Source organism: Falco peregrinus, chromosome 5 (genome assembly GCF_023634155.1).
Source record: "Falco peregrinus isolate bFalPer1 chromosome 5, bFalPer1.pri, whole genome shotgun sequence".
NCBI lineage: Eukaryota > Metazoa > Chordata > Aves > Falconiformes > Falconidae > Falco > Falco peregrinus.
The window spans coordinates 85,927,681-85,950,807 of NC_073725.1; the positions used below are offsets into that span (position 1 = coordinate 85,927,681).

Consider the following 23,127-nt stretch of genomic DNA (forward strand, 5'->3'; position numbering starts at 1 on the left):
CAAAGAGTGTGCAATGGGACGAGGATCCCAAGGGATAGGCAGTCAGGAGAAGGACCCCCAGGGGTGTGCAATGGGGAGAAGGATCCCCAGGTGCCTGGCAATGGGACAAGGACCCCAGGGTGCTGTGCCTGCCCAGCCCTCCCCGCCCGGTGCCCGGTGCGCTCCGGCAAGCAGCAGGGCAGCTTGGGTCTCCCGCGGCAACCGGACAAACCCCGCCGCCACTTTCCTCCTGCCTCCACTTTCCAAGGGGACGAGAAACAAACGTTCCCGTCCGAGCGGGCGGGGGGGACCTGCCGCCCCCATCCCGGGGACAGGCTCCCGCCGGCGGGGGGCTCTCGGGGATGCTAGAGGGGGGGGAGCTGCCCCCCAACCACCCCTCCCCTCTAAAAGAAAAAGGGGGGTACCTGGGGCAGGGGCTGCCCCCGCGGTGCGCGCCCCCCGCCCCGATACTCACCGTGCGGGACTCGGCGGGGCGGCCTCGCTGCGGCCCCCGGCGGCTGCAGCGCCCGGAGCCGCCGGGGCTGCGCGGCTCGTCCCGCCGCCGGGGCGGAGCGCGGCGGAGCGGAGCGGCACTGTGGCGCCCCCCCGCGGCCGGCACTGGCAGCGCCGGCCGGCAGCGCCGAGCACCCCGCGCCGCGCCGCGGGTGACAAACGTGAGCCGGCTGTCCCCGCCGGTGCCTGGGCACGGTCAGGGCAGTGGGACAGGCAGGGCTGCGCGGGGGAGGTTATCAAGCCTAACAGGTTTTATCAAACCCGTTCCCCTGTCGACCTGCGGGCTGCCCACGCGCTGGTGGCTGGAATCGCGGCGGGATGGAGAATGGCTGCACCGGGGAGGTCTTCCAGACCAGGTGGTCACTGATGCTCTCCCTCCATCGGTTCCAAAGTCTCCTTTCGGTTACAGGCGTATTTCTCGCCCGACTGGGTCTGCCCCACCTTCCTAGCCACGCTCCAGGAACGGCAGCGCCAAGGCAAAGCGATGCCAGGAGGCCTCCCAGCCCAGCCAGCTGCAATTATGGGTGAGCTGGAAGCTGTGGGTCGGGTTTTGGGATGAGTTCAGCTGCCCCTGGAAGCTGGGAACCCTCCCCGGCTCTCTGGGGAAGCTGCTGGGCATCGTAGCCTGGGGGGGATCCAGCCCCAGCGTAATTACAGCGGAGCGGTGGGAGCGGGTGGGCAGCGGGTGGGCACCCAGCTGGGGGGGCAGCCAGCGCCTCCCTGCATGGGGGCAAATTCTCCCCTTCCAAGAGGGGGCCAGTGCCTGTGGGAGAGGCTGGGGAGGGGTCGGTGGGTGATGGTGGGTTTCCCCTCTGGAGTCCACAGATGTGTCCCCCTCCCCGGATGTGGCATCCTTCCCCCCCCTGCAGCAGCAGCCCCGGGGCTCGGCCATCGCAGGGGGGGCAATGGCAGGCCCTGGGCGTGCAGGGCTTTGTGCCGAAACCACTTTGGTGAGATGCTGGCAAGCCCTTCAGCCAGCATCACCGAGCACAGGGCCACCCTCAGCCAACTCACCAATTTTATTTATTTTTTTTTAAGGAAACTGCAGCCGGGAGCTCAGCCTGTCCCCAACCTCCCCGATCTCCCCGTGCAGCTGGTGCGAAGGGCAAAGCGGCGCTGGCCCCCGCGCGAGCCAAGGCAGCAGATGGCAATGCCACCCATGCACTGAGGTGAGTCAGGGCTCAGCACCCCACTGCCACAAGCGGGACCTCGCTGCTCCTCTCCGCGCTGGGGAGCGATGCCGTGTGGGGCAAGTTCCACAGAAAATGGGTTTATTTCCAGATGCTGCAGGGAAACTAATTTTGGTTCAACAAGCAGGCAATAGTGAGGTATCTTGAGGTTTTATTTCAATTCTACTCCACAGGAAACAATATCTGCTAGCATTATCTTCCTTACATTTGTTTTTATTTGACCCAATACTGTGTTAAATATAAAATACTGATTGAACAAGAATGGATGGTGAAAAACATGAGATGCAAAAAAGATCCCCCAAACCCACCTCCAAAGACCTCCTGAATGTTACGAGTCATTTAAAATTAGTATAAAATAGGAGGGCAATCCGATAACGTGCTCTGCGCCTCCCACCCTGCTTTGCAAGGGAAGGATTTAGGAAGCGAGAGGAGAGGGGGGACTTCTCAATTACAGAGAAGCCCACCCAGCAAATCCAGGCTCAAGGCAGGGTGGCAATGTCCCCGACGGAGACTGGCCACCCATTCCTGCCTGGGTGTCTGCCCTGCCCTGGGGTTTCAGCAGGAGGCTGAGATGAAGTGGCCTTGGAAAGGTCCTTCTGGCACCTCCCTGTGCCTCAGGAGCCCCCAGGATGGATTTAGGGCTGAAAGCCCCCAGTGACAACATGGCTTCCAAGATGATAAATCCCTTGGGATGAAGCCTGAGGACAAAATGCTGTGGTGGTCCCTGGTCATCCTCAGCCCCTGCCAGGGGATGTTTGCCTGGTGGCTGGGACTGCAGTGAGCACGGTCTGTCCCCAGGGTGGTTCCCCCATGGGATTTAGTGATGGAGGGGGAGGAGACCCCGGCACACAGAGCCACAGTTGTCACTGTGCCCCATGGTGGCTCTAGGAATCAGGTCCCCCAGACTCAGGGAGAATTGAAGCACGTGTTCGTAAAGCACGGTTCTCCTCCAAGTGCTTCATGGGGTCCTCACACGAGCCCTGTGAGGTAGGTTGGTGTCTTCAACCCCATTTTACAGATGGGGAAACTGAGGCACGGAGAAGGGTAATGACTAGCCAGACAGAAAAAATGGCATCTCCCATTCTAGGACCCCATATTCCACTATTCCAACCCCAGACGTGCCTCACCCACTGCTGGTTACTCACAGCTCATCCTTCTCCACCCCTCCATCTGCGGTAGGTGACGGAGCAAGGGCTGGGACCTGGGAGCCTGGGAGAGGCAGCAGCAGAGCCTGAGCTCACACTAGGTCATCCACACCCTGTCCCTAAGGCCACCTGTCACCCTGAGAGGCGTCCCAGCCCAAAAGCTGCTTTGGGGTGCCCTGGGCAGAGTCCCCCAGCAGCCACATGCTGGGCTGGGGTGCCAGGCACAGCACAGAGAGCCCCTTATAGGAACCTGCTGCCTGCGGAGGTGAAAACCCACTGGATTTTTTTGCTGACCTGGTGACCACAGCCATCATGTCAGGAGGGGGTGAGTATCCAGATGCTTTCTCTTTGGTAATTTGCTGCAAAATGGCACAGCCTGGGAGAGCCAGTCGGGATGCTGCAGGCTGGGGGACCCTAAGCTCTGAAGGAAGTGGGGCAGACCAGGAGCTCAGCTCCTCAGCATGCTGCCAGAGACAGGAGATGTGGGATGGTGGCCATAAATCTCCTTCGCTTGCCACGTCGCACTGAGACTGCTGCAGTTGTGATTAATCAAGAGGCCAAAAAGAGATGATGGGAAATCAATGCTTTCAGGGGCTCCTGGGGGAGGACTGAGAGCAGCGCTGCTCTGCCGGCCAGCCCCCCCCCCCAGATGCCGGCACACATCAGAGCCTGGCATGCACCAGACCCTCCTGGCTTCATCAGCTCTGCCGGTGTGTTTGGGGAGCTGGACCAGGAGTGATTTTTCCCATTCCAGCACCACTGGGACTGCTCCTGATGGCTGGATGGGTGCTCCACATCTTGTTATCCTGGCTTGGCAAGCCCTGTGTAGCTGTGGTTAGGCATCTGAAAACTGAGCATCACTAGGACCTCCCCATCACAAGTCACCTCCAAGCATCATGCAGATGCGTCCCTTCCCTGCAGTGATCCTGGGAATGTTGGCAATCCTCCCAAAAGTGGAGTTAAATCTGATGATGAGCAATAGGCTCATTGTCAAAATGGGAGCAGAGAAGGTAGGCAGCCCTGTGATCCCAACCCAAGGGTGTTTGCTCCCCTCTCTCGAGAAGAAAGAAAATCCCTTGATGTGGATGTGGTGATCCCGATCCAAGGGTGTTTGCTCCCCTCTCTCGAGGAGAAAGAAAATCCCCTGATGTGGATGTGCTGACCCCAGCCAGGTGGGTGCCAGGAGCTGGATCCCCCCTGCTCCCTGCTGAAGGCACGTGCATGGCAGAGCCTGGGAGCGGGGCCATGCTTTGGGGCTGCCACCACCGAGGCTGGAGAGGAAAACAAAGCACCCCAGGGAGAAGGTGTCCATGGGGGCTCCCAGGGCACTCGTCTAGGGGGCACGTACCAACTTGTGCACTTAATACTGGCTTAGAGAAAGGGTTTTCCAGTGCTCGGGGACTCTGGGGCACCCTGGAAGAGATTCAAGTTTCGATCTCATGTAAGGCTTTGACTCCGGACCTCCCCATCAAGAACCTGGGAGGGGGCAGTTAGTGTTGACGTGACTTAGGACCATTTAGGTCCTGGGTGTTGCAGGAATGCCACCATGTCCCCCTCCCTGGCTGGGGCAGCCACATGCCCAGGCATCCCAGAGGAAAGAGGCCAGGTCTCTCCCGCCCTCCCAACTCCTCCAGCCCCCTGGGTAGCCCATGCTAAGGGCTTCAGTAGCCAAACCCAGGGTGTCACTAGCCAGGGGTGGGTGGGGCAAGGGTCTCCATTCCCATGGGATGCTCGGGGCCAGGCAGATAAGCGAAGCCTCCCCAAACCCGCCAGCGAGTGGTCGCTTCCCTATTGCCTGCAGCCCATCAGCTGGTCACCACATTACCAAACCTTTGCCTAAAAACAATAAACAGTTCCCGAGATTAAAAAAGAAAAAATCTGTTTAAAAACAACCTCCTGGCTCGCCTGTTTGTGCGGGAAGGGCATCAGCAGCTGCTGCCCATGGGGCGAACAGGTGGTTTGGGGCAAGCCCATGGCACAGGCTGCCTCCTCGCTCCTCTCCATGCCCCCATGTGCCAGTTGGCACAAACGATGTCTTTAAGGCGTCTAACGGGATGTTTTAGCCTCCAGCGTGCCAGGCTGGTAGAGGTACCTCCAAATGGCATAGTAGTGAATGCCAGCTCCGATGGCCACGAAGAGGTGCCAGATGGCATGGGCGAAGGGGATGCGGCCGTCACTTTTGAAGAAGACCATGCCCAGGCAGTAGAAGAGTCCGCCGGCCACCAGCTCTGGGAGGCCATCCCTGTTGGGCTGGGAGCAAGCAGGGAGGCAAGGGCTCAGCGGTGGCCGTGGCATGCCTGCCCTTTCCCCACCGCTCCATCAAGACCAGAAGCATGGCCCCAGCTGCAGGGTGCAGGCAGGACCCTCGCTCTTCCTCCTGCTACACCCTCCCCTCCAGCAAGGCAGTGGGGACCCAGAAGCCCAGCCTTGCTGGTGGGGTTTCAACGCCACGGACGGGAGGGAGGAGAGGAAGCCTGCTGGAGATGCACGTGGTATCTGCTGGGCACCCAAAGCACTTGCTAAACCAAACTGGGACACATCGTATTTGGGGATGGCTTTATCCATCACACAGCCTGGACCACGTCAACCCAAAGGAGACAAACTGGTCCCACTGGGATATGTCCCTCGCGCCGAGCCCGTGTGCTTCCAGCAGTGGCTTACCATGGAGAGGATGACCAAGGCAGGGAAGAAGCCCATGATAACGTAGCACACCAGCTCCACCAGCTTGTACCTGCGGCCAACAGAGAAGATGCTTGGATGCAAGTGCAGAGGGAGCATCAGGGTTTATGCTTGTAATGCCCACGGCCGTGCTACAGGAAAAGGGGTGGAGGTGCCATCACGGCAGGTCCCGTGTCCCCATGTGTGAGCCACCACCGCGGCGGGGCTGGCCCCCTGCTCTCCAGGGTGACAGACCCCCACCCTGGCTTGGGAGCTGCCAGCTCAGGGCCAGGCTTGGGGCTACGGGGACATCTGGGGCCTTTTGCTTTTTATTTGGTGCCACCATGTGGAAGAAGCAACTCACGGCAGCACGTCCCTGCTGCCACATCCCTGCCACCAACCGTCCTACAACCAGGGTGCGTCCTACAACCAGGGTGCGGATGGGGAAGCATGTGGTCCAAGGAAGCTCTCCACTGCCAGCTGACCAGGAGGCTTCCCAGGGACCCTGTGCCTAGCTAGCTGGCTGGCTGGCTGGCTCCATCCTTCTTGCTCTCTGCTGCAGCTCCACTACCGTCAGGACATTAGGAGGGGCTGGCAGAGATGAGCTGGGCTCTGCGACACCCACCAGCGCAGGACCAGGTGAAGGCACTCACCGCTCATGGAAGAAGAAGACGTAGACAGTCCCGATAGATGCCATGATCCAGATGATCCAGCGCATGTGAGAGGCCCAGGGACCCAGCTCCCTCAGGTTCAGCCTGCAAGACCCATCTGCGGTGAGGCAGGTGTGGGGCAGCACCCCGGTCTGGGCTGCAAGCAGCGAGGTGCCAGGGAAATGCTGCCCTCACCCCCATGACTGTCCCACCAAAGGACCTTCCCAACTTGTAACTTCAACCTAAAGGGATTGGAATCTATCAGATAGGGAAGTTTTGTGGAAAGCCTTGAGCAGAGCCAAAGCCGGAGAGAGAAACTCTATCTGTGGAAACCCCTCTTTGATTTTCTCCCCTCTGGGGGGGGGGGGGCAACCGATGGCCCACACCCACAGGCAACTCACCAGGGAGCGTACGAAGCTGCGATGAAGAAGTAGATCACCATCCTGTCGAACATGTGCAAGCAGTGCTCCACGGTCCTGCAGAACGGGCAGACAGATGGGTCACAGCCTGCAGCACCAGGGGCCTCCAGACCCTCTCCCCCTTCCCGAGCCCCGAGCAACCAGGGCTGGTACCTGAGATGTCTCTTCTTCCAGGAGATGGTGTGGAAGATGGTGGAGACGATGAAGAGGCTGGACAAGCCAAAGCCATAGATCCAGGCTGAGATAGTTTCCCACCGGTCATCAGAGAGGATGTAGAGGATGGAGCTGCCAAGGATGCTGGGCAGGATCCAGAACTGGAAGGGAGAGGCAAACATGTTGCTGCTACTGCATTTCCATTGAGTAGCTACAATACAGTCTCTTCTTGTCCTTTTAGGCGTTTCTTACGCAGCTGGTCAAAGCTACCACCCACAAGAGGCAGGCTGGCCACCCACATGGGCCAGGCAGGGTCTCTCCCTGCATGGTGCAGCTCCAAAATCCCTTCTCCAGGTAGAGGTAGGGAGGAGGAGGAAGGTACGAGGAGCATGGCTACCTCTGAATCATATCCCAGAACTCAGAATGCGAGCTGCCAAGTCCCAAGGGAAACCCTGATGTGGGGAGCGCTCGCTGTCACTGCCGTGTAGGCAGCCCCATGGGGCACCTGTCACTGTTCCTATGTGAAAAACATTCCTTTTTCAGGCAGCTTTGCAAAATGCTCCTGCTCCACTAAGCCCGCAGCAAGCTTCCCTGGGGCCATGGGGCCACGGTGTGTGAGAGCAAGGGAGATGCACACCAGCTTCCCAAGGCAGGAGGGAGAACATCCCCACTCCTGGGCAGCAGCTGGAGCACATCTGCATCATCACAGCCCTAAGATGCTCAACAGCTGCTCCAGGGCTGAACAGACATTTTTAGGTGTTCCTTGAGGCTCCTCAGGGGATCCCTGGAGAGTTGAGTACCGTCCTCCCTCACCCTGGGACGGGGACAGGGACTCACTGCGTGGGTGGCACAGTTCGCCGCATGCTCGTACTCCGTCGGCTGGTACCTGCAGTTGGATGGGACACGGTGATTCATGAACCTGCAGTGAGAAACAGGGAAAGAAACACACTCAGTGGATGGGGTCTGGGGGAAAGCCCTTTTGGAGGGGTCTGCACAGGGATACCCCCCTGCCCTCCAGCCTGGAGCCCCACCTTGGCTCAGCTTTGCTCCAGCTGTCCTGCAGAAGTGACCCCAGCACTGGGCACGGCTTGTCCATCTGGCTGGTCCCAAATATCAGGACCCCAGGTCTTGCCCAGCTACAGCTCAGGCTGAAGCATCTCCCAGCATCTGCCATCGCTTGCAGAGCAGAAGGCAGGAGCCAGCTCTGCCTGCTGCTGTGGGCAGGAGAGGGCAGGCAATGGCAGTGGGGGGAAGAGGCCCAGCAGTGAAGAGGGCACAAGGGGCACTTGGAGGACCTGCTGCAGGTCCCTGACCCATCCGTCAGTGACACCTTGGTGTCACGGCAGCTTGCCCAGCTCCAGCGAGGGTATCCCCATGATGCCTTTGGTTTCTGGGTACCACCTGCATCTACCTCCTACCTGCAGGGGCTGCACATCCCATCACAGATTGCTGCAGGGGGAATCCCCACTGCCCTCCCTTGGAAACCTGGATCTTTATTTCTGTTAGTCTGAAGTACCAGCTTGCTTTTGGCATTCAGAGGAACATACCGATTTCCCCTGTCAGATCGACACACGGTGATAAAAAATAAGTGTCAGGCTTGGCTAATCCATTGCTAGGTATGTAACACTGTATTAAGAGGCAAATTAAATGTGCATCTGTGCTAACAGGTTGGAGCAAAGCCTTGCTCAGCACCCTCTTCTGGCAGGGGCCAGCAGCAGAAGTTTAGCAAAAGGGAGTAAGAAAGGGGCAAATAGAGAGTGACCCTCCCCTGCCTGCTTCTGGTAATCAGGGGTTTAAACACTTTTTCTGCTGCGGCTCGGATCAGGACAGCCGAGCTGAGCGGGGTGCCAGCAGGGCTGCCCTGCAGGACCTGGGCTAATTGCTTTCTGACCCCATTTGCTCTCAGCTCCAGCACCATCTGCGGCACGTTTCACGGCTGAGCTGTACCCGGCGAGGGGGCTTGGAGGCTGGCAGGACCTTGCCGCTGGTGACCCCTTGGTCCAGGGAACTTGGAAAGGCAGCAAAAGTCCCCTCTCCTCGTCCCCAGGCAGACCCATGCCTGTGCGGACTCCTCTGCCATCTCCTGCCTGCTCAGCCCCACCACCTGAGCCACTCACTGCTGTCCATTAAAAGTGAGCCAGGATGAATTAAACAGCTCAAATGGCAGGGGTCTGAGTGGGGGGAGCATGGCCACAGCAGGCCCAGGCATGCAGAGGGCTCCCCGGCAGGCAGCAGTGACAGCCCATGCAGGGACCCTGTCCCCAGCCCCTGCCCTGCCTGCCACCAGCCCCCGGCACTGCGGGAAGACACGTGGTCATCATCACCAAAAGATGTCTTGAATTAAGAGAGGGAGATGGAGGGGCGAAGGTCCCGCTGCTCTGCAAACTGGGGACCTGTGCTGGTGCCCAGCATGCTGTCTCCTCCATCCCAGGGGACACCAGGGATGCCCTCCTCACCCAGGAGGACTGGCCAGGCTCCCTGCACTGGAGCCACAACGTCCCCTGGCAGGGGGACATTAAGGAGGACATCACCATCCCCAGCGTTGCCAGGAGACTGTCCCCAGCTCCCCTTCGCTTTCAGCTTCCCTTTCTTTTCCCTTTTAATAACAAGAAGGCGGGGGGGGGAGGAAGGTCAGGCATCCCGTGTGACGTCGTGGTTGCTGAGGAAACACGTTCGAGGCCTTTTCCTTGTATTTATTTATTTTCACAAAGCCCCACACCATCTCCTCTCCGTTCTGGCAGTTGCTGTTCAGAGCAGCACCGGGGAGCAGGGGCAGGGCAGGTTCCCACAGCCCCCTTCCCAGGGCTGAGGGGTGCCTGGACCCTCTGGGAAGGGATCCTTGGGGTGCACATATCCCCCCTAGCTCTGGTACAGGGAGGGAGAGGCCAGGAACGGCCACCCCGACCATCCCCATGGGATGAGGTCAAACAGCGTGTGTGTCCCTGAAGCCCAAAGCCATGCTGGTGTAGCACGCTGCCAACGCCTGCTTTTCCCGGCAGGTGAAATTGCCTTGAGGAGAAATTTTTTTTGACCTGGAGAGAGATTGCCCTTGTTTTCCTGCCCTGCTTTCTAAGAAGCATCGTCCTGTGAAGGATGGGAAACAGAGCATGGCAGATGTGGGACCTGGCTGCGTGGTGCTGGGCCACCCTGGGAACCGCAGGGCCCTCCAGGAGCAGCAGCATTGCATTTTGTGGCTAGTTGGGCAAAATTTCGTGGTCATCTGCTGTGCAAACAAAAACGGTGATTGCACATCTCCTGGCAAGGCAGGATGAGTCCCCGGCTGCCCTGCAGCACCTTGCTCCCCAGGGGTGTGGGGACCATTCCCTCGCCTTCTCTTCTCTCCCGGGACTCTCCGTCTCCCAAACCACACCGGGATGCCACGCATCCATCCAGCTCATGGCATCCCTGTGCATGCTGACATGGGCGTGGGGCAGAGCACGGGAGCCCTGCATCGTTCCCAGACTGCAGAAAGTTGCCATACCAGTGGAAAGCTGCCGTATCGGTGTGCAGCACCAGCCCCGGTGATGAGCTCCAGCCCAGACGGGGGGACGGACACACTTCAGAGGGCAACTGCGACTCCTTAGAGCTGATGAAAGCCCAGAGCAGCTGAGAGCCCTGGTGGGAGGCTGCTGTGTGTTTCCCAGCCCCAGCTCTGTGCAACTGGGGTCATGAGAAGGGTAATTGGTGGCGGCCAGGCAGATCTCCGGGGTTTTTCAAGGCAAGAAAATAAGGAGAAGAAGAGAAACACCTCTCCAAACTTAAATCCGATCCCTGCAGCAAGTCTCCTGCCCAAGTGACTGAATCCACAGTCATTGCCAGCTCCGTGTCATTGTGCCCATAGGCTTGGGAACACCCTGGCAGTATCCCTGGGATGGGAGGAGATGAGAAAGACTTGTCCCCAACAGCCTCCAGCCTACACTGCCACGCTGCTGGGGACCCAGCAAAGCCACAGTGATGCAGCTCACTCAACACGGCAGGTCCGGGAAGCCACAGGCGGCCGATTACACACCAGCTGGGTGCTTCGATGCATTTTTGTGCTTTAGGATTGAAAAAAAAAGATTGCAAAAGACACAGAGAAGTTTAAAACCTCCTGCACGGCACAAACATGAATGTGTTCGTGGGATGGTGCATGGGAAGCAGAGCCCTGAGGGGCTCCCGTGCACCTTTTTCTCCCAGATGCTATGCAGACAGGCTATATGAAGATGGGGGGCCTGGTGGGGACCCAAGCAGGGGTTATTCACTGCAGCCCCAAGGTTTTTGCCCGCCCTGCTTGTGCCTGCTTCCCCCTGGCCCCTTTCCCAGGGAGGGAGACTGAAAAGGGCTAGTGCAGCAGGCTCCGGCCGGGAAAACAAAGAGCCCCTTGTCCCAGGCAGCCGGGGCAAAGTGCAGAGTCGGCTTCCCAGGCTTGTTCCTTTCTCCTTCTCTTTCTCCCACTCTGATTTTTTGTGGCTTTAGGGGGCTTTACTGAGCTTTTCAAAGATTTTTATCCGAGAAAAAAGTTCTGACCTTGAAAATCATGCAGATGTGCCTGGCTCTTGCTTTGCCAGGGTAGAGGAGAAGAAGGGAAAAAGGAGATTAAATTAAATTATTTCTTGAGAGGGCCCACGTGTGAACATTGGAGCATCTGAGCTCTCCTGGGGGCACCAAGACAACCTGCATCAGCCACTCCATGGGCACCATGCACTCACATGGACAGAGCCATGTGACACTTTGCAGGAAAGCTGTCCCCTACACACATGGAGCAGAATGGTTCTGATGGGGACAGAGGCCAGGGTTCAGGAGAGATGGAGTTGAGGTTGGTCTTTGACACTGACTCTTTGGCTGGCCTCTGCCGCATCATTTTCCTCTCACCCCCCTTTCCCCTTCCCCAAGCAAGGATAGCAATTTTGCTATCTTTTAGGCAAGCTGACGGAGGAATAATGTTAGGAGGGTGTGAAATCACTAAGATATGGATGGGGAGGCATGAACTGGGCTCCCATTGAGCACCTCATCCCTGCCCTTGGAAAGAGCTCATCCAACACCTGACACCCTCAACCCTGCTATAAACCAGGCTATACACATGACACACAGCTGTGTATCTACGCACAGGGGAGCTGGGCTCCCCCTGTACGTCACTGAGGCCTATGGCCATCACAGAGTCAACACATCCCCTCCACAGCCCGTGAAAACACGAAGGGGACAAAGGAGTAGCCGGCATGTCCAAGGCTGCTCTCAGGTGATGTGAATCTCCCCAAGACCAGCTAATGTCTACAGGTTTCACCTGCAAATGGCTTATAAGAGGGCTGGGCTTGCTCAGGAGTTGGTTTTTGGAAGTGCGGTGCTAGTTTGCTGTGTCCCTACCCTCCTGCCCAGGGAGTTGGGGTACTTGCAGGCTGTGTGCCCTGTTGGGTAGCTCTTAGGCAAAGGGAGGGGATTTCTCCTTCCCCTTGTGACTGGGTGTTGCAGCTGCTTTTAGTGTAATAGAGGAAGATTGTATCCTGGTGGTGGTATCTCATCAGAGTGGAAGAATGGAGAAAGCATTTGCTGGATGCTGGCCAGCAGTGGTGGTAAGTCCTGCTGGGGGTCTTTGCATTGTCCCTTGGTAGAGCAAGTGTTGTGTTGCCTGAGTGATGGAGCAGATGTGTCCCTGTAGGGCAGCCTGGCCCCAGACCCCTCTCCAGTGCATGGTCTGGGATTGCCCCCGTGAGCCCAGAGGCTGTGCACCCAATGCAGGTGCTGGGGCTTGGTCCTCAGGCTTGTGCTCACATGGAGCTGCTGTGGTGGCATCCCCATAAGCTGGGGCTTGGTGTCTGCTCTGCTTTTGACCTGTAATCGGGTAATGTTCCAGCTGCAGTCCCTGGTAAGAGGCTCCATCCCCTTGAGCTCCTTTGTTGTTCATAATTAGATCAGTCCTGGGGAGCTCTGTTTGATGGTGCAGGGCTCTGAGTGCTGCCTATGTATGGGACACAGTCACAGGATGCAGGAGACCAAGCAGGACCACAGGGCTATATTCAGGGTCCCCCTGGAGTCCAGGTCATCCACTCTGCAACTTGATAACATGGGAAAGGCTCAGCAGTCCTCCTCTCCCCACTACGGCTAGAGCTCCCAGTGCAGAGCCCCCAGACTCTAGAGTACCACAAAGCTGCTTTATCCAGCCCAGAAGCACTCGAGAAATCCTGTTTTTCCTTCCTATCCATTGACAACGGAGTGTTTGCCACTGAGAAGCAGAAATGCAAAGGCTCAGGCTGATGCTGCCCAGCATCGCCATCTGCAGAGCCACCCACGCGGGCATGTGCATGGCTGCGTGGCACCCCCTTAAGAGCTGAAACCTCTATTTTCATGCCCGTTCCTCAGTGCTTGCATGCTCCTACGCGAACATATGGTGCTCCTGGTTTGGAAACCTGAGCTGTGTGTGCTGTAAGCTTGTGGGTCTGCTCCCTGGGCTGGGGAGAAGGGGCAGTCAGGGCAAGCCTGCTCCTTTGACTCCAACCCATCACACGGGAGAGGGGCAGGAAGGCTGACAGCAAGAGAGCGCAGCATTTTCTTTAGTCCTGCCTCCTGGTGTTGTGCAAAGAGCTGGCAGCCTGGGTAGGGAGCAGAAAATGAAAGGCTTTTCATCTAAACCAGTATTTTTCAACCTTTCTTATGGGTAAATTAGCAGAACGCTGGATTGCTGGAGTAACCAGGTGCCCCTGGTGCAAACCTTGCTTCCACAAAGCAAGTAACAACGGGCTGGGCTGCAGAAAGAATCGTCATTCATCACCTCTGATTACCCTCATCCCAGTTTTGCTTGTTCCTAGCGCTCTGACGTGTGGTAACACCCTGGGCTAGCTATAGACTGTTCCCTGGCACTATACAGCCTGCATGCCCTGCAACTCCGCTTGCTGACTTAGAAATGCTCCTGGACAGGGACCATGTGTTCGGCCATGTCCATGCTGTACCTGGCTCTGAACCACAGGCACAGATGTCCCCTGTGAAGGGATGGGGAAGGCATCACCCTGGCACATCCTGCTGCAGCAGCAGTGGGTACCCGAGGGGCCGAGGTTGGCAGGAGGGAATATGCTGCTATTTCCCTGAACACACCAGGGACTACACCAAGGGTATGCCAGATTCCTGCTCCTTGCTCCTCACCCTAGCAGAGCCAAGCATGGGAGGCTCCAAGCCAGGCTGGACACAGGCACAGACCATTTCTGCACCCTTGAGAGCTCATATATATCTAGCAGGGGTTGGTCTGGTGGGTGGAAACTCTGCAGGTAATTCCCAGCAGTGTCATAAATGTCCATATTCCCATCCTCTGTGCAGGGATATTTATTTTTCTCTCCAGCAGGCTTTCTGCTCTTTATGTAGATGGTATCTCTAACTCTTCCAAGGCAATTCATGACCCTGCAACTACAGCAGAGCTGTTTGTTTATTCACAACAGATGGGATTGGTGAGTGTTTCCCAAATTACTTTCTGAGCTGGGACTTCTTGTTTCATTTGGTACTTATGAGACCTCCAACAACAGCTGATTAGTCACAAAATGACTCTGATGTCCCAGGTGTTTTGTGAATGTTAGGAGGGCTGTTTCCAGAACTGAAAATTCTCTGTTATTCACTATTTGCTTGTTTGGAAAGTCAATGTGCTTGTTCCTTGCTGCTTTGTCTGCGTTGTCCTGAGCACAGGAGTTAGTGGGATAAATCCTGAGCTGGCTCTGCTTGCTTACACTCTGCAGCAGCCCAAGGTGGGCAAGAGCGAGCATGACCACTGGTCCCTCTGCCTGCTGGCAGAGGATTTGGACAGTCTGGGGGCTGGAGCCTTCCCAGCCTCTAACCCTGGCTGTGAATTTACATGAGCAGGTTACAGCTTCTCAGGTCTGTGAGATCTCCCCATGGCGTGCGCTGAGAGGCAGGGCCAGGCTCTCATCTGGGATTCCTGGATGCTACTCCAGTACAAGTGTTATCTGTAAATTATTCAGCAAATGCCTCTGGACAATGAAGGCACAGAAGAATCATCATGCATTTCACCAGCCAGGCAAGCAGATACTAGGATTTCCATTAGTATTTGCAACAGAGTAAGGCTGTGTCTAATGCTATGGTACCAGCCGGTGCTGCTTAGCACATCAGAGGAGGTAACTGCTTGCCCCTGATGTGCCGATCTGTCTCTACATAAAATCCTTCCCTTGGCAGAAGCAAGCCTGGACTATAAATTTGAACAGGGGCACAGACTTGGATCCAAACTCTCCTGAAGGTCAGCACTGCTCAGCTCAGCTAACTGGCATCTGAAGCAAACATTAGGAGTATGACGCTTGTGGTATCATGTTATCCTGAAAAGCTGCAGTGCACAGAGCCCATCAGACTCTGGATTCTCACTGCATGAAAAAGTCGAGGTTCAATTACACCTGGAGAACCCCAAAGGGAGACCTGAGCTCTATGTGGTCAAGTCTCCTTTGCTTTACTCACTATTGCTCTGAGCATCCATCCCCTTGCAGCATCTCTGTGGGTACTCAACCAATCTCCTTTTGCAGCCAAGCACTGTTCAAGAGCAATGAATTGAAATAATAGTTGTGCTCTTTTTCCCTTCCTTTCTGTAGGAGTTTTAGTTGGTTTGCATTGCTTTGTCTTGCTGTGGAGCTGGGGGTGTGGGAAGGGAAGAGGAGGGGAAGGCGAGCAGTTCTGGCAGAGCCCCGTTTCTCACATACACTGACCCACTGCGCTGGGCAGAGGCTTGAATTTCCCATGCATTGTGTTGGCTGCTGCCTTGTGAAGCTGGCCATAGTGAGCTGTGCCAAAGAATCACATCAGGCTGATATCCAACACCAGCTGAAGGAGGGAAAAGTCCATCGTGTGTCTGTTTCCCAAGCAGCCAAGAGGCTGTCCTTCCCCCAAAAGCACAAGGCACATCTCCAGTGTGGTGATCCCCACCTGAGCCTGTCCTACCATGTCCCCTGACCCTCCTAAAGGAGGGAACGGGGCGGTTTAAGGGAATACCCCATCACAAATGATGCTCTGTTGCCTTCCAAATATCTGGCACCAACGATAAGTCTACCCTGAGCATCTAAACCCACATGAGATGAACCTACCAGTGCCTGCTTAAGAGGGTATCTGAGTCAACCTGGCCCCACAGAGCAACCAGTATGGTACTAGTCAGTGACACCAGGCAATCCTGATTTTTCCCTAGGTGTTTTGGGGGCCTCCTCATCTTTTGGAGCCATGCCTTTTGCAGCAAGGGGATCTGCTCAGCTGGGGGCAATCTGGCAGATCTTGCTGGGGATGGTGGAATGGGGCTGGTGCTTTTGTGGTGAGGAGCCCCTGCCTCTTGAGCAGCTCTGAGCCATGATATCAATGCAGAAAGCCTTTCCCTTCTAAGTGCTTCATCCTACGCGGGCTGTGGGGGAAGCAGAGCTCTTGGAAAGCTTCTCGGTGTGTGTGGGAGCAGGCAAGGGCTGTTTGCGCTTTCATTGCAAAGCAAATGGGGACCACATCTTCCCAATGCGGTAGCTCTGCTCGGGCTGGCATTGTTTTTCTCGTGTTTAGGGTCTGAACACCCCAATGTTTTCTCTCTTCCCCCCCCCCCCCCCCCCCCCCCCATTCCTGCTGTTTCTCCTCTCTCATGTGGAGATGTTGGAGGAGGAGTCAGCAAATGTCTCCTTGCTCAGTAATTACAGGTGCAGGGAGCAACAAGGCAGGTCTTCCCAGCTGCCTTTCCCTGCTCGGAAGATTTGCTTCTAAGCAAATGTAGAGTTCTGATCTCCATCTCCTTGTGCCGGCAAGGAGGTGGCAGTGGCTATGTTGCACACACTGGGCAGGCAAGGACAAGGCTGGACCATGCACCTACAGAGGCCCCTGCTCTCCATAACCTCCTGCTTCTGGGCTGAGAATTTAGTGTGGATTTTCCTGGCTACTCCTCTCTGTGTTACTCTGCGCAGGGCAAGGCAAGCAAAGGCAATAAGATTTAGAGCCTTTTACGTGAACAAATCAAATCATGAACTGCTATCAGTTTATTAGGATGATTCAGTGCCCTGCGCAGCCTGCAGCTCCCGGCAAACCCCTCTCTGCTGGCTGCTCCAGGGCTGCTGAAGCCAGCCAGATACAGCAGCTCCCCACTTAATCATGTTTCCTTTCAATTATGGCTCTGGATGGCCCAAATCTGGGAAGCATTTTGTGTCCCTGCAGGGACATTGGGGCTGAGCTGTAGCCCCATGGCAGCTACGTGGGCAGGAGGCACCAGACCAGGTCTGAGTAAAAAGTGGGACAAAGCGGGGGTCAAAGCCAGCAGTGAGGTGGAGGAGGGATCGGTTACCAGCTCGGGGTAACCTGATTGATGAGTTTAAGTGAGGAAAATGTGACTTGCACCAATCTGTTGCTCTGGGGGGAAACCAGCCCATTTCGGTGAGCTGGGAGAAAGGTAGAAGAGGAAAGGGTAGAGCGGGGGAATAACTATCTGGTGGTTGGATGAAGCAGGAAGAATCACATCTGCTTGCACCCTGTAACTGCGTGCTGCTGCCAGCATCATGGCTGAATTTGGCCTGTCAGGCAGGAGATGGATATCGCTTGCCACAGTGCAGGCTGTGAGCGGCACAGAAAGCCTTGCAGCAACTGTGCTTTTTAACTCTCTTTCCCCATGGTGGCAGGCGATGGAAGAACCTCCAGGATCCTGCAGCAGCAGAGCAGAAACCACAGAGAGTCTCATTTATAACCCTAACCTGCTGAAATGGCATCACCATGCATCCCTGTTCCCACCATGGTGACAGCCACCTCGCTTTGCTTTCTTCCCCTCTGCCCCAGCTGCAACGCTCTGTCTCCAAAGCCCAGCCAGGAGGGATTCAGGGACACCCCTGTGCCCCTCCAGCCCTGAGTTTTCTCCTGGCAGTTCACAAAACGCTCCCACATTGATTGCTGCCTTTCATCTCTTTGTTCAAAGCCCAGTGCCTTCGCTGCAGCTTTCACACAACAGGTCTTTCATCACCACACTTTATTTTATTTATTCTTTTTGGCGGCTGTATCAATGGCCAAGTTCCTCCTTTCTTGGTCCTCACTCAAAATTAGATAAAATTACATTAGAAATGAAGCAGTTCCAGGCTTTTCCATGACAAGGAAAACTTTCTGCTGGTTTGTGTGGTTGGTTTTTTTGTTGGGTTTTTTTTTTTTTCCCAAGGAATGCCACAAACAAGTTTCTCATCGTCTGAAAAGATGTTGCAAGATGCTTCTGATGCCTTGAAGGGCATGTGCCACCATGAGCCCCGTGGCTCCTGCTCACCCCAGGCCCCATCACAAAGCTCAGTCCCTGTTACTTGCAGCCCAGGAAAGCTGAAAGAGCATCTCCAGCACAAAGGAAGGAGTGGCTTCTAGGGTTTCTTCTGGGATATGCCACAGCAGAGCATTTCTGTGGAGAGCTGGTGTGTGTGGAGCACGGGGTGAGGGGGACGAGGATTAGCCAACTGTTATTTTTAAGCACTAGGCTAAGAGGATCTCTGCAGTGATGTAGGAAGCTTTAGGTTAGCATCATGTGCTGGTGACTGCCTTGGTGTGACTCGGGGTGAAAGCCAAGGGAGCACCCATCTCCTGTTCCCTGTCCAGCCCTGGCACCCAGCAAGAGGTGAGGGATGCCCTGCAGACCTGACCCTTCCCATGCCCTGCAGCCCCTGCCCTGCCTGTGGGCTCTATCCCTGCAAGGCACTGTGTAACACCTCATCCCCACCTAACAAATTGTTTCCAGAAAGGACCATGACAAGGTTTGAACACGTTGATTTTTGGATAAATCAAGCAACATGTTCCAGATGGAGTCTGCTGGGTGGGACTGAGGTCAGGGGGAAGCCTCTGTACCACTGCTGTGGGGCAAAGGCACAGTTTTGCTCCTGCTCTGGGAGTACAGAGCTTTGCTTGGCTCCACCTTGCCCTGTCCCTGTCCTCTGCATGCCAGCTGGGAAAAAAGTTTTGAATTTTCTATTTTCACAAGGAGTTTTGTACCAGATGCGTTATGTAGACCGGCTGGGTACCTCCTGTGTCTCCTCCAGGCAAAGGTTATTAGAAGGCAGCTAATGGTCTTGGAGCAGGTGCCCACATGTTCCAGGCAGCTTTTGGAGGTGCAAGCATGGATTTTTCCCTATGAGACACCTAGAGGGAGGGGAGCCAGGGGCTTGGGGGATGTGACAGAGGACTCCTGCCCTTGCCCAGTCCAGGCAAACAACCTGCTTGGAGTAACCAAGAAACACCATCACCATTTCTTTCCAGAGCAGTTTTTCTCTCATATCTGCCTCTGACAGGACCACTGGGAGTCTGGCAGCAGCAGAGTTGAGTGCCCCCAGGAGCTGTGCCAGCCCGTGGGACCCTCCACAGCCATGAAAACAGCCCCACCACAGCCACAGGGAGCTGGATGCAAAGCTGAGCCCCCCCAGCAGCACCCCCCTGAGCCCCATCTGGCCATGCATTGCCCAGCACTGCAATCTGACTCATCCTTGGCCACCCAGTGTGCTGGAGGGCTGTGGGTGGCTGCTGTCCCCATGTCACCCACCAGCTCCCTCCAAAAGGCCGCATCTGATCCCACAGCAGTGTGCATGGCCGAGTGCCCTCTGACCCTTGCCTCAGGTTTCCCTCTACACAGGCAACACCATGAGGTTTCCTAACACACCTGAGCTTTTAAAACAAGTCCCTGCTGCTGCTGGAAAACCTCCCTGGGTATTTCATGGAGGGAGAGAAGGACTCACCACCAGAACATCCCATGGAGCCCCCAGGGCCCGGCTGGGGGAGCCACCCCGAGGGGGCTTCACCTGGGCAAAGGACCCTGGGCAGCATTGGTCCCTCTATGGAGGGTTTGCAGCCAGCGGTGGGGTCTGTCCCCACGGGGAGCTAGACTCACGGTCCCCCAGCAGCAGGAGAACAATGGTGAAGTTAGACCCAGCAAAAGGCAGCGAGAGCTTCTCAAGGATGCTCAGAATCCCTTAGGGATGCAGAAAAGCAGGTAGCCTTCTCCCAAAAGCCCAGCACGCACCTGCCCTGGGCTTTGGGGTACTCAGCAGCTTGTGAAGGTCCCTTCGGGCTCCGTCCCCGCCGGGTAGGGGCAGGGGCTGCCCTGGGGCTCCGCAAGGACCAGGGGGTCGGGGACCGCCGCACCGACGGCTTTACCTGGCATAGCGCGTCTTCTGGAAATCCAGGACCCGGGACACGAACATCGCGGCGGTGCCATGAGGGTCCCGGGGGGCGGCGGCTGCTCAGCCCCGGGCTGGGGGGCAAAGTGCTGCCCGGCGGCACGGCACAACTCCGCGGGCTCCGGCGGGGCGAGGAGGAGCAGGGGCGGCCGGCCCAGCCCCCTCCGCCCCCCCGGCTGCTCGGAAGAGCGACACCGGGAAAACAAAGGCGACCTCCGGGAGGGGGGAGCCGGCCCCGCTGCCGCCCTCGGATGTGCAAAGAGGAGGAGGAGGAGGAAGAAAAAGACGAGGCGGGGGGGGGGGGGCGGGGGGATCCCGTCCAACTCTGCCCGGCCACAGCAACCTGCACGATCTCCCTCAGCCCCGGCAGCTTTAAGCACAGCTAAAAATATTCTCCCCCCCCCTTCCCCTCCCCGCCGCCACCCCCAGAGGATCAAATAGCAGCAGATTTGAATTGAAAATGTGATTAAAGCATGGGGGGGGGGGGCGGGGGGTAGTGCAGGCAGCCAGCCCGCTCACTGCCCACGGCGAGGTCCTCTGGGGGGGCACCGGCACATCCCTGCCCGCCCCTGGCCCGCCATCCCCAGGGAGTTGTTCTGTTTGGCTTTGCTTTTATTGATTTGCTTTTAATGAATTTCCCCCATTATTTTCCAGTGGCTCCGGAGGGGTGGGCAGCTCTGCCCCAGCCCCATCCTGTGGGATGCCCATGGGTGCCACCAGCATCCCACCATCCCTCCCTGCTCAGGAGAAGGGGGGCAAAGTAGCACAACAGCAAGGCAAGGACTGGAGAGCACAGAATCCTCACCCCATCTCCATCCAGCACTTTCACCCCTCCATCCTCCACTCAGGGAGGCTCTCACGGCAGGTGATGTCCTGACGTACATCTGAGTTTGGGCAGCACAGAGAGGGGATGCAAAAGGTGATGGAGGCTTCTCTGTGGGCAGCTGGGCATCACCTGTGCCCACCCTGTGCCAGAGAATGCAGGCACCTTCAGGCCAGCAGCTAAGGGAACTGAAAGGTGACATGAGGTCAGCAGTAACTGGAGGAGGAGAGTCCTGACCCCCCCAACACAACCTCTTCTTGCTGATGCCATAATAAGGTTGATGGGAGGAAGGTGGAACAGCCGAGGACATCTGGACACAAAGGGTTATGTTCCTGCAGCCATTTCCATGGGAAATAAAACACACACACCCCTTTCAAAAGCCAAAACAGACAAATATTAAGGGATCCCTTCATTCCAGGCATGAATTAATCCTGGCACCCTCTGCAACCCCTTCCAAAGGCAGTTCACCCCCCAGGGGATGCAGAAGAGGTGGTGCACCAGGTGCATGCTGCACTGTGGGGCATCCTCAATGCACACAATAAGAACCCTGGTTCCCCAGTGCTGGGAGCTGGCAGTGGGGTCAACCTTCCTGCACATTTCCCATCGTGGATGGAGGACACCATTGGGGACTGCACTGATAACAGCAGGATCCAGGAGGTGCAGGGGGAACAAAATAAGCCCCATCTTTGGTAGGACCTTCCCAGCATATCTGGGACAGCCGAGCCCCGGCTGAGAGCAGCAGGTCCAAGCTGAGATGCAGAGTGAGATCATCTCCAAAAATCTCTCCCACACTCTGCCACTTAGCTGGGAAGATTTTATTCAAGTTCCTTCCCCAGCCTTCCAGATGACAAGGCTTTGGCAAAGGCTATTTCATGATGCCTGTGCCCTGCTTTACCTTTCCTCTGGGCCTGAATAGGGGAGGGAGAGACAATGGTGATAAACCGCGTTTAACAACATAACCCCCAGCCCGCTGGTGGGGGCACTTGCAAGGGGCACCTGAAGTGAACCATCAGTCCCGAAATAGATCTGTCTCAGAGGGCAAAAGGCAAATTGAATGAAAAATAAGTTACTATTTTTGAAGCCTGAATCCAGTTGTTATGGCAACCGAAGGCTCGCGCATCCTGCTGGGGAATGGCTCTAGCCCCAGCGCTGCCTCCAAACCTGGCAGCCGGAGAATCGCAGGCAGCCGGGAGCTGCTCGATGGTGGTCGATGGTGGGATGCGGAGATGTCCACGCTCACACCACCCATACCCCACCAGGATGCATCCCCTCCCTGCGTGGCAGCTCCTCTCACGTATTGACTGTGCACAAGACCACCTTGCTTTTCTTTCATCCTTCCCACTTTCTTGCAAAGATCTGAGTAACTGTACTGATGTTCAGGAGAGTTTCCAAGATTCAGGGGTACCCTGAATGCAGTGACTGGTTTTTTAATGTCACCAGATCAGCGGGTGGGTCCTGCAGGGTTTTCCTTTAGAAGGAGGAATGGGTCATGAAGCCCAGTGCTGCTTCCTACCCCCAATGTGCAAAGACCCAAACCATGCAGGAGTCCCATAGCTGGAGCCACCTCTGTGCATTGTCCCCTGCTCCTGATGACGGCTCCCAGAGGGATCCCAGCTGTGTATTATGTGAAAATCCACACCTTTGGGTGCCACGGGGGGGGGGGGGGGGGGGGGGGGGGGCTGAGCTCCCCTGGCAGCACACGCTGCTGTCATATCTCCCCAGGGAGGGAGGTTTTCCTGTGTGTTCAGCTGCCGGAGCCAGCAGGTAAGAAAAGGCAATTTGAGATTAAAATCTGCCATCTCTTAGCAGGAAAAACCTCCTGGCAAGAGAAGACACTTTGGATGGGCAGAAGTTACGGGACACGTTGGCAGCAGCTGTAGCAGGGGCAGAGGCACGGTGGGGGCAGCGCCAGCGGCAGGGGGTGGGGAGGTGGGCAAGGGCCACCGCAGGGTGGCCGAGGGCCACTTGGGTTTAAGCCATTAGGTGTCTCCTCACCAGCAGCTGGAGGGTGGCGAAATGTGGGGGAGCCCAGAGGCTCCCGTCTGGCCGGCCAAGCTGGCCCCAGGGGCACAAACCCCAGCCCCTGCGCCCCCGGCATTAACTCTTCTCAGGCCCAAGCCCTTGATTTTGATCCGGTTTCCAGACATTCCTAGTTCGGTCGCCTTTTATTTTGCCTGCAATTTGTACTGTCTCCCGACAAGCTGCTCCCTGGCTCCGGCAGCCCGTGCGTGAGTCCCCTCGCGCTGGAAGTGTCCCCTGCCCGCGCCTGGCTGTCCTGCAAGCTGGGGACCCCCAGAGCCACGACAGGGCCATCGCCCTGGGCTGCGGGCTCCCGCGAGCGGCCCTGCTGGCCCATCTGCTGAGCCTTGGGGACCTCCCGTGGCCCGCAGCAGAACTGCAGAGGCGCCGGCTCCGCGCAGCCTGACCCTGCGGGGGCTGTAGGGACCGGGACAGCAACGCGGCGGCCGCGGTCAAGGGCGGGGACGCCACGGAG

General features: G+C 56.9%; 2 protein-coding genes and 1 long non-coding RNA gene across 4 annotated transcripts in view; 1 reads left to right on the top strand and 2 right to left on the bottom strand.

The window, feature by feature from the left end:
• RADIL (Rap associating with DIL domain) overlaps positions 1–554 on the bottom strand; it is a 26,231-nt gene extending 25,677 nt beyond the window's left edge. The window contains 1 exon segment of the mRNA XM_055805342.1: positions 455–554. The gene's annotated coding sequence lies outside the window, so the exon portion shown is untranslated.
• Positions 1–3,920, top strand: part of LOC114010771 (uncharacterized) — a 4,723-nt gene extending 803 nt beyond the window's left edge. The window contains exons 2-3 of the long non-coding RNA XR_003552418.2: positions 902–1,016; positions 1,531–3,920. This is a non-coding gene — a long non-coding RNA (uncharacterized LOC114010771). The remainder of the gene's footprint in view (positions 1–901; positions 1,017–1,530) is intronic.
• A 161-nt stretch (positions 3,921–4,081) lies between these two features.
• On the bottom strand, positions 4,082–22,221 carry MMD2 (monocyte to macrophage differentiation associated 2). Of its 2 annotated transcripts, XM_027779734.2 has the most exons (7): positions 19,788–22,211; positions 7,545–7,626; positions 6,708–6,868; positions 6,537–6,611; positions 6,139–6,240; positions 5,489–5,558; positions 4,082–5,077 (listed from the first exon to the last, which is right to left on the bottom strand). In XM_027779734.2, the coding sequence occupies exons 1-7, from the start codon at positions 19,832–19,834 to the stop codon at positions 4,874–4,876; spliced, it is 741 nt and encodes a 246-aa protein (XP_027635535.2). In that variant the 5' UTR covers positions 19,835–22,211; the 3' UTR covers positions 4,082–4,873. The 2 variants fall into 2 exon arrangements, with proteins under 2 accessions (XP_027635535.2, XP_027635531.2); XM_027779730.2 differs by having other exon boundaries at positions 6,537–6,868; positions 19,788–22,221.
• Positions 22,222–23,127: the final 906 nt, after the last annotated feature.

Coding starts and splice junctions, on each gene's coding strand:
- MMD2 (XM_027779730.2), bottom strand. CDS start 19,834: ATGTTCGTGTCCCGGGTCCTGGATTTCCAGAAGACGCGCTATGCCAG. Junction 7,627..19,787: donor CAGAAGACGCGCTATGCCAG/GTAAAGCCGTCG, acceptor TTCTCACTGCAG/GTTCATGAATCACCGTGTCC. Junction 6,241..6,536: donor GCAGCTTCGTACGCTCCCTG/GTGAGTTGCCTG, acceptor TGGGTCTTGCAG/GCTGAACCTGAGGGAGCTGG.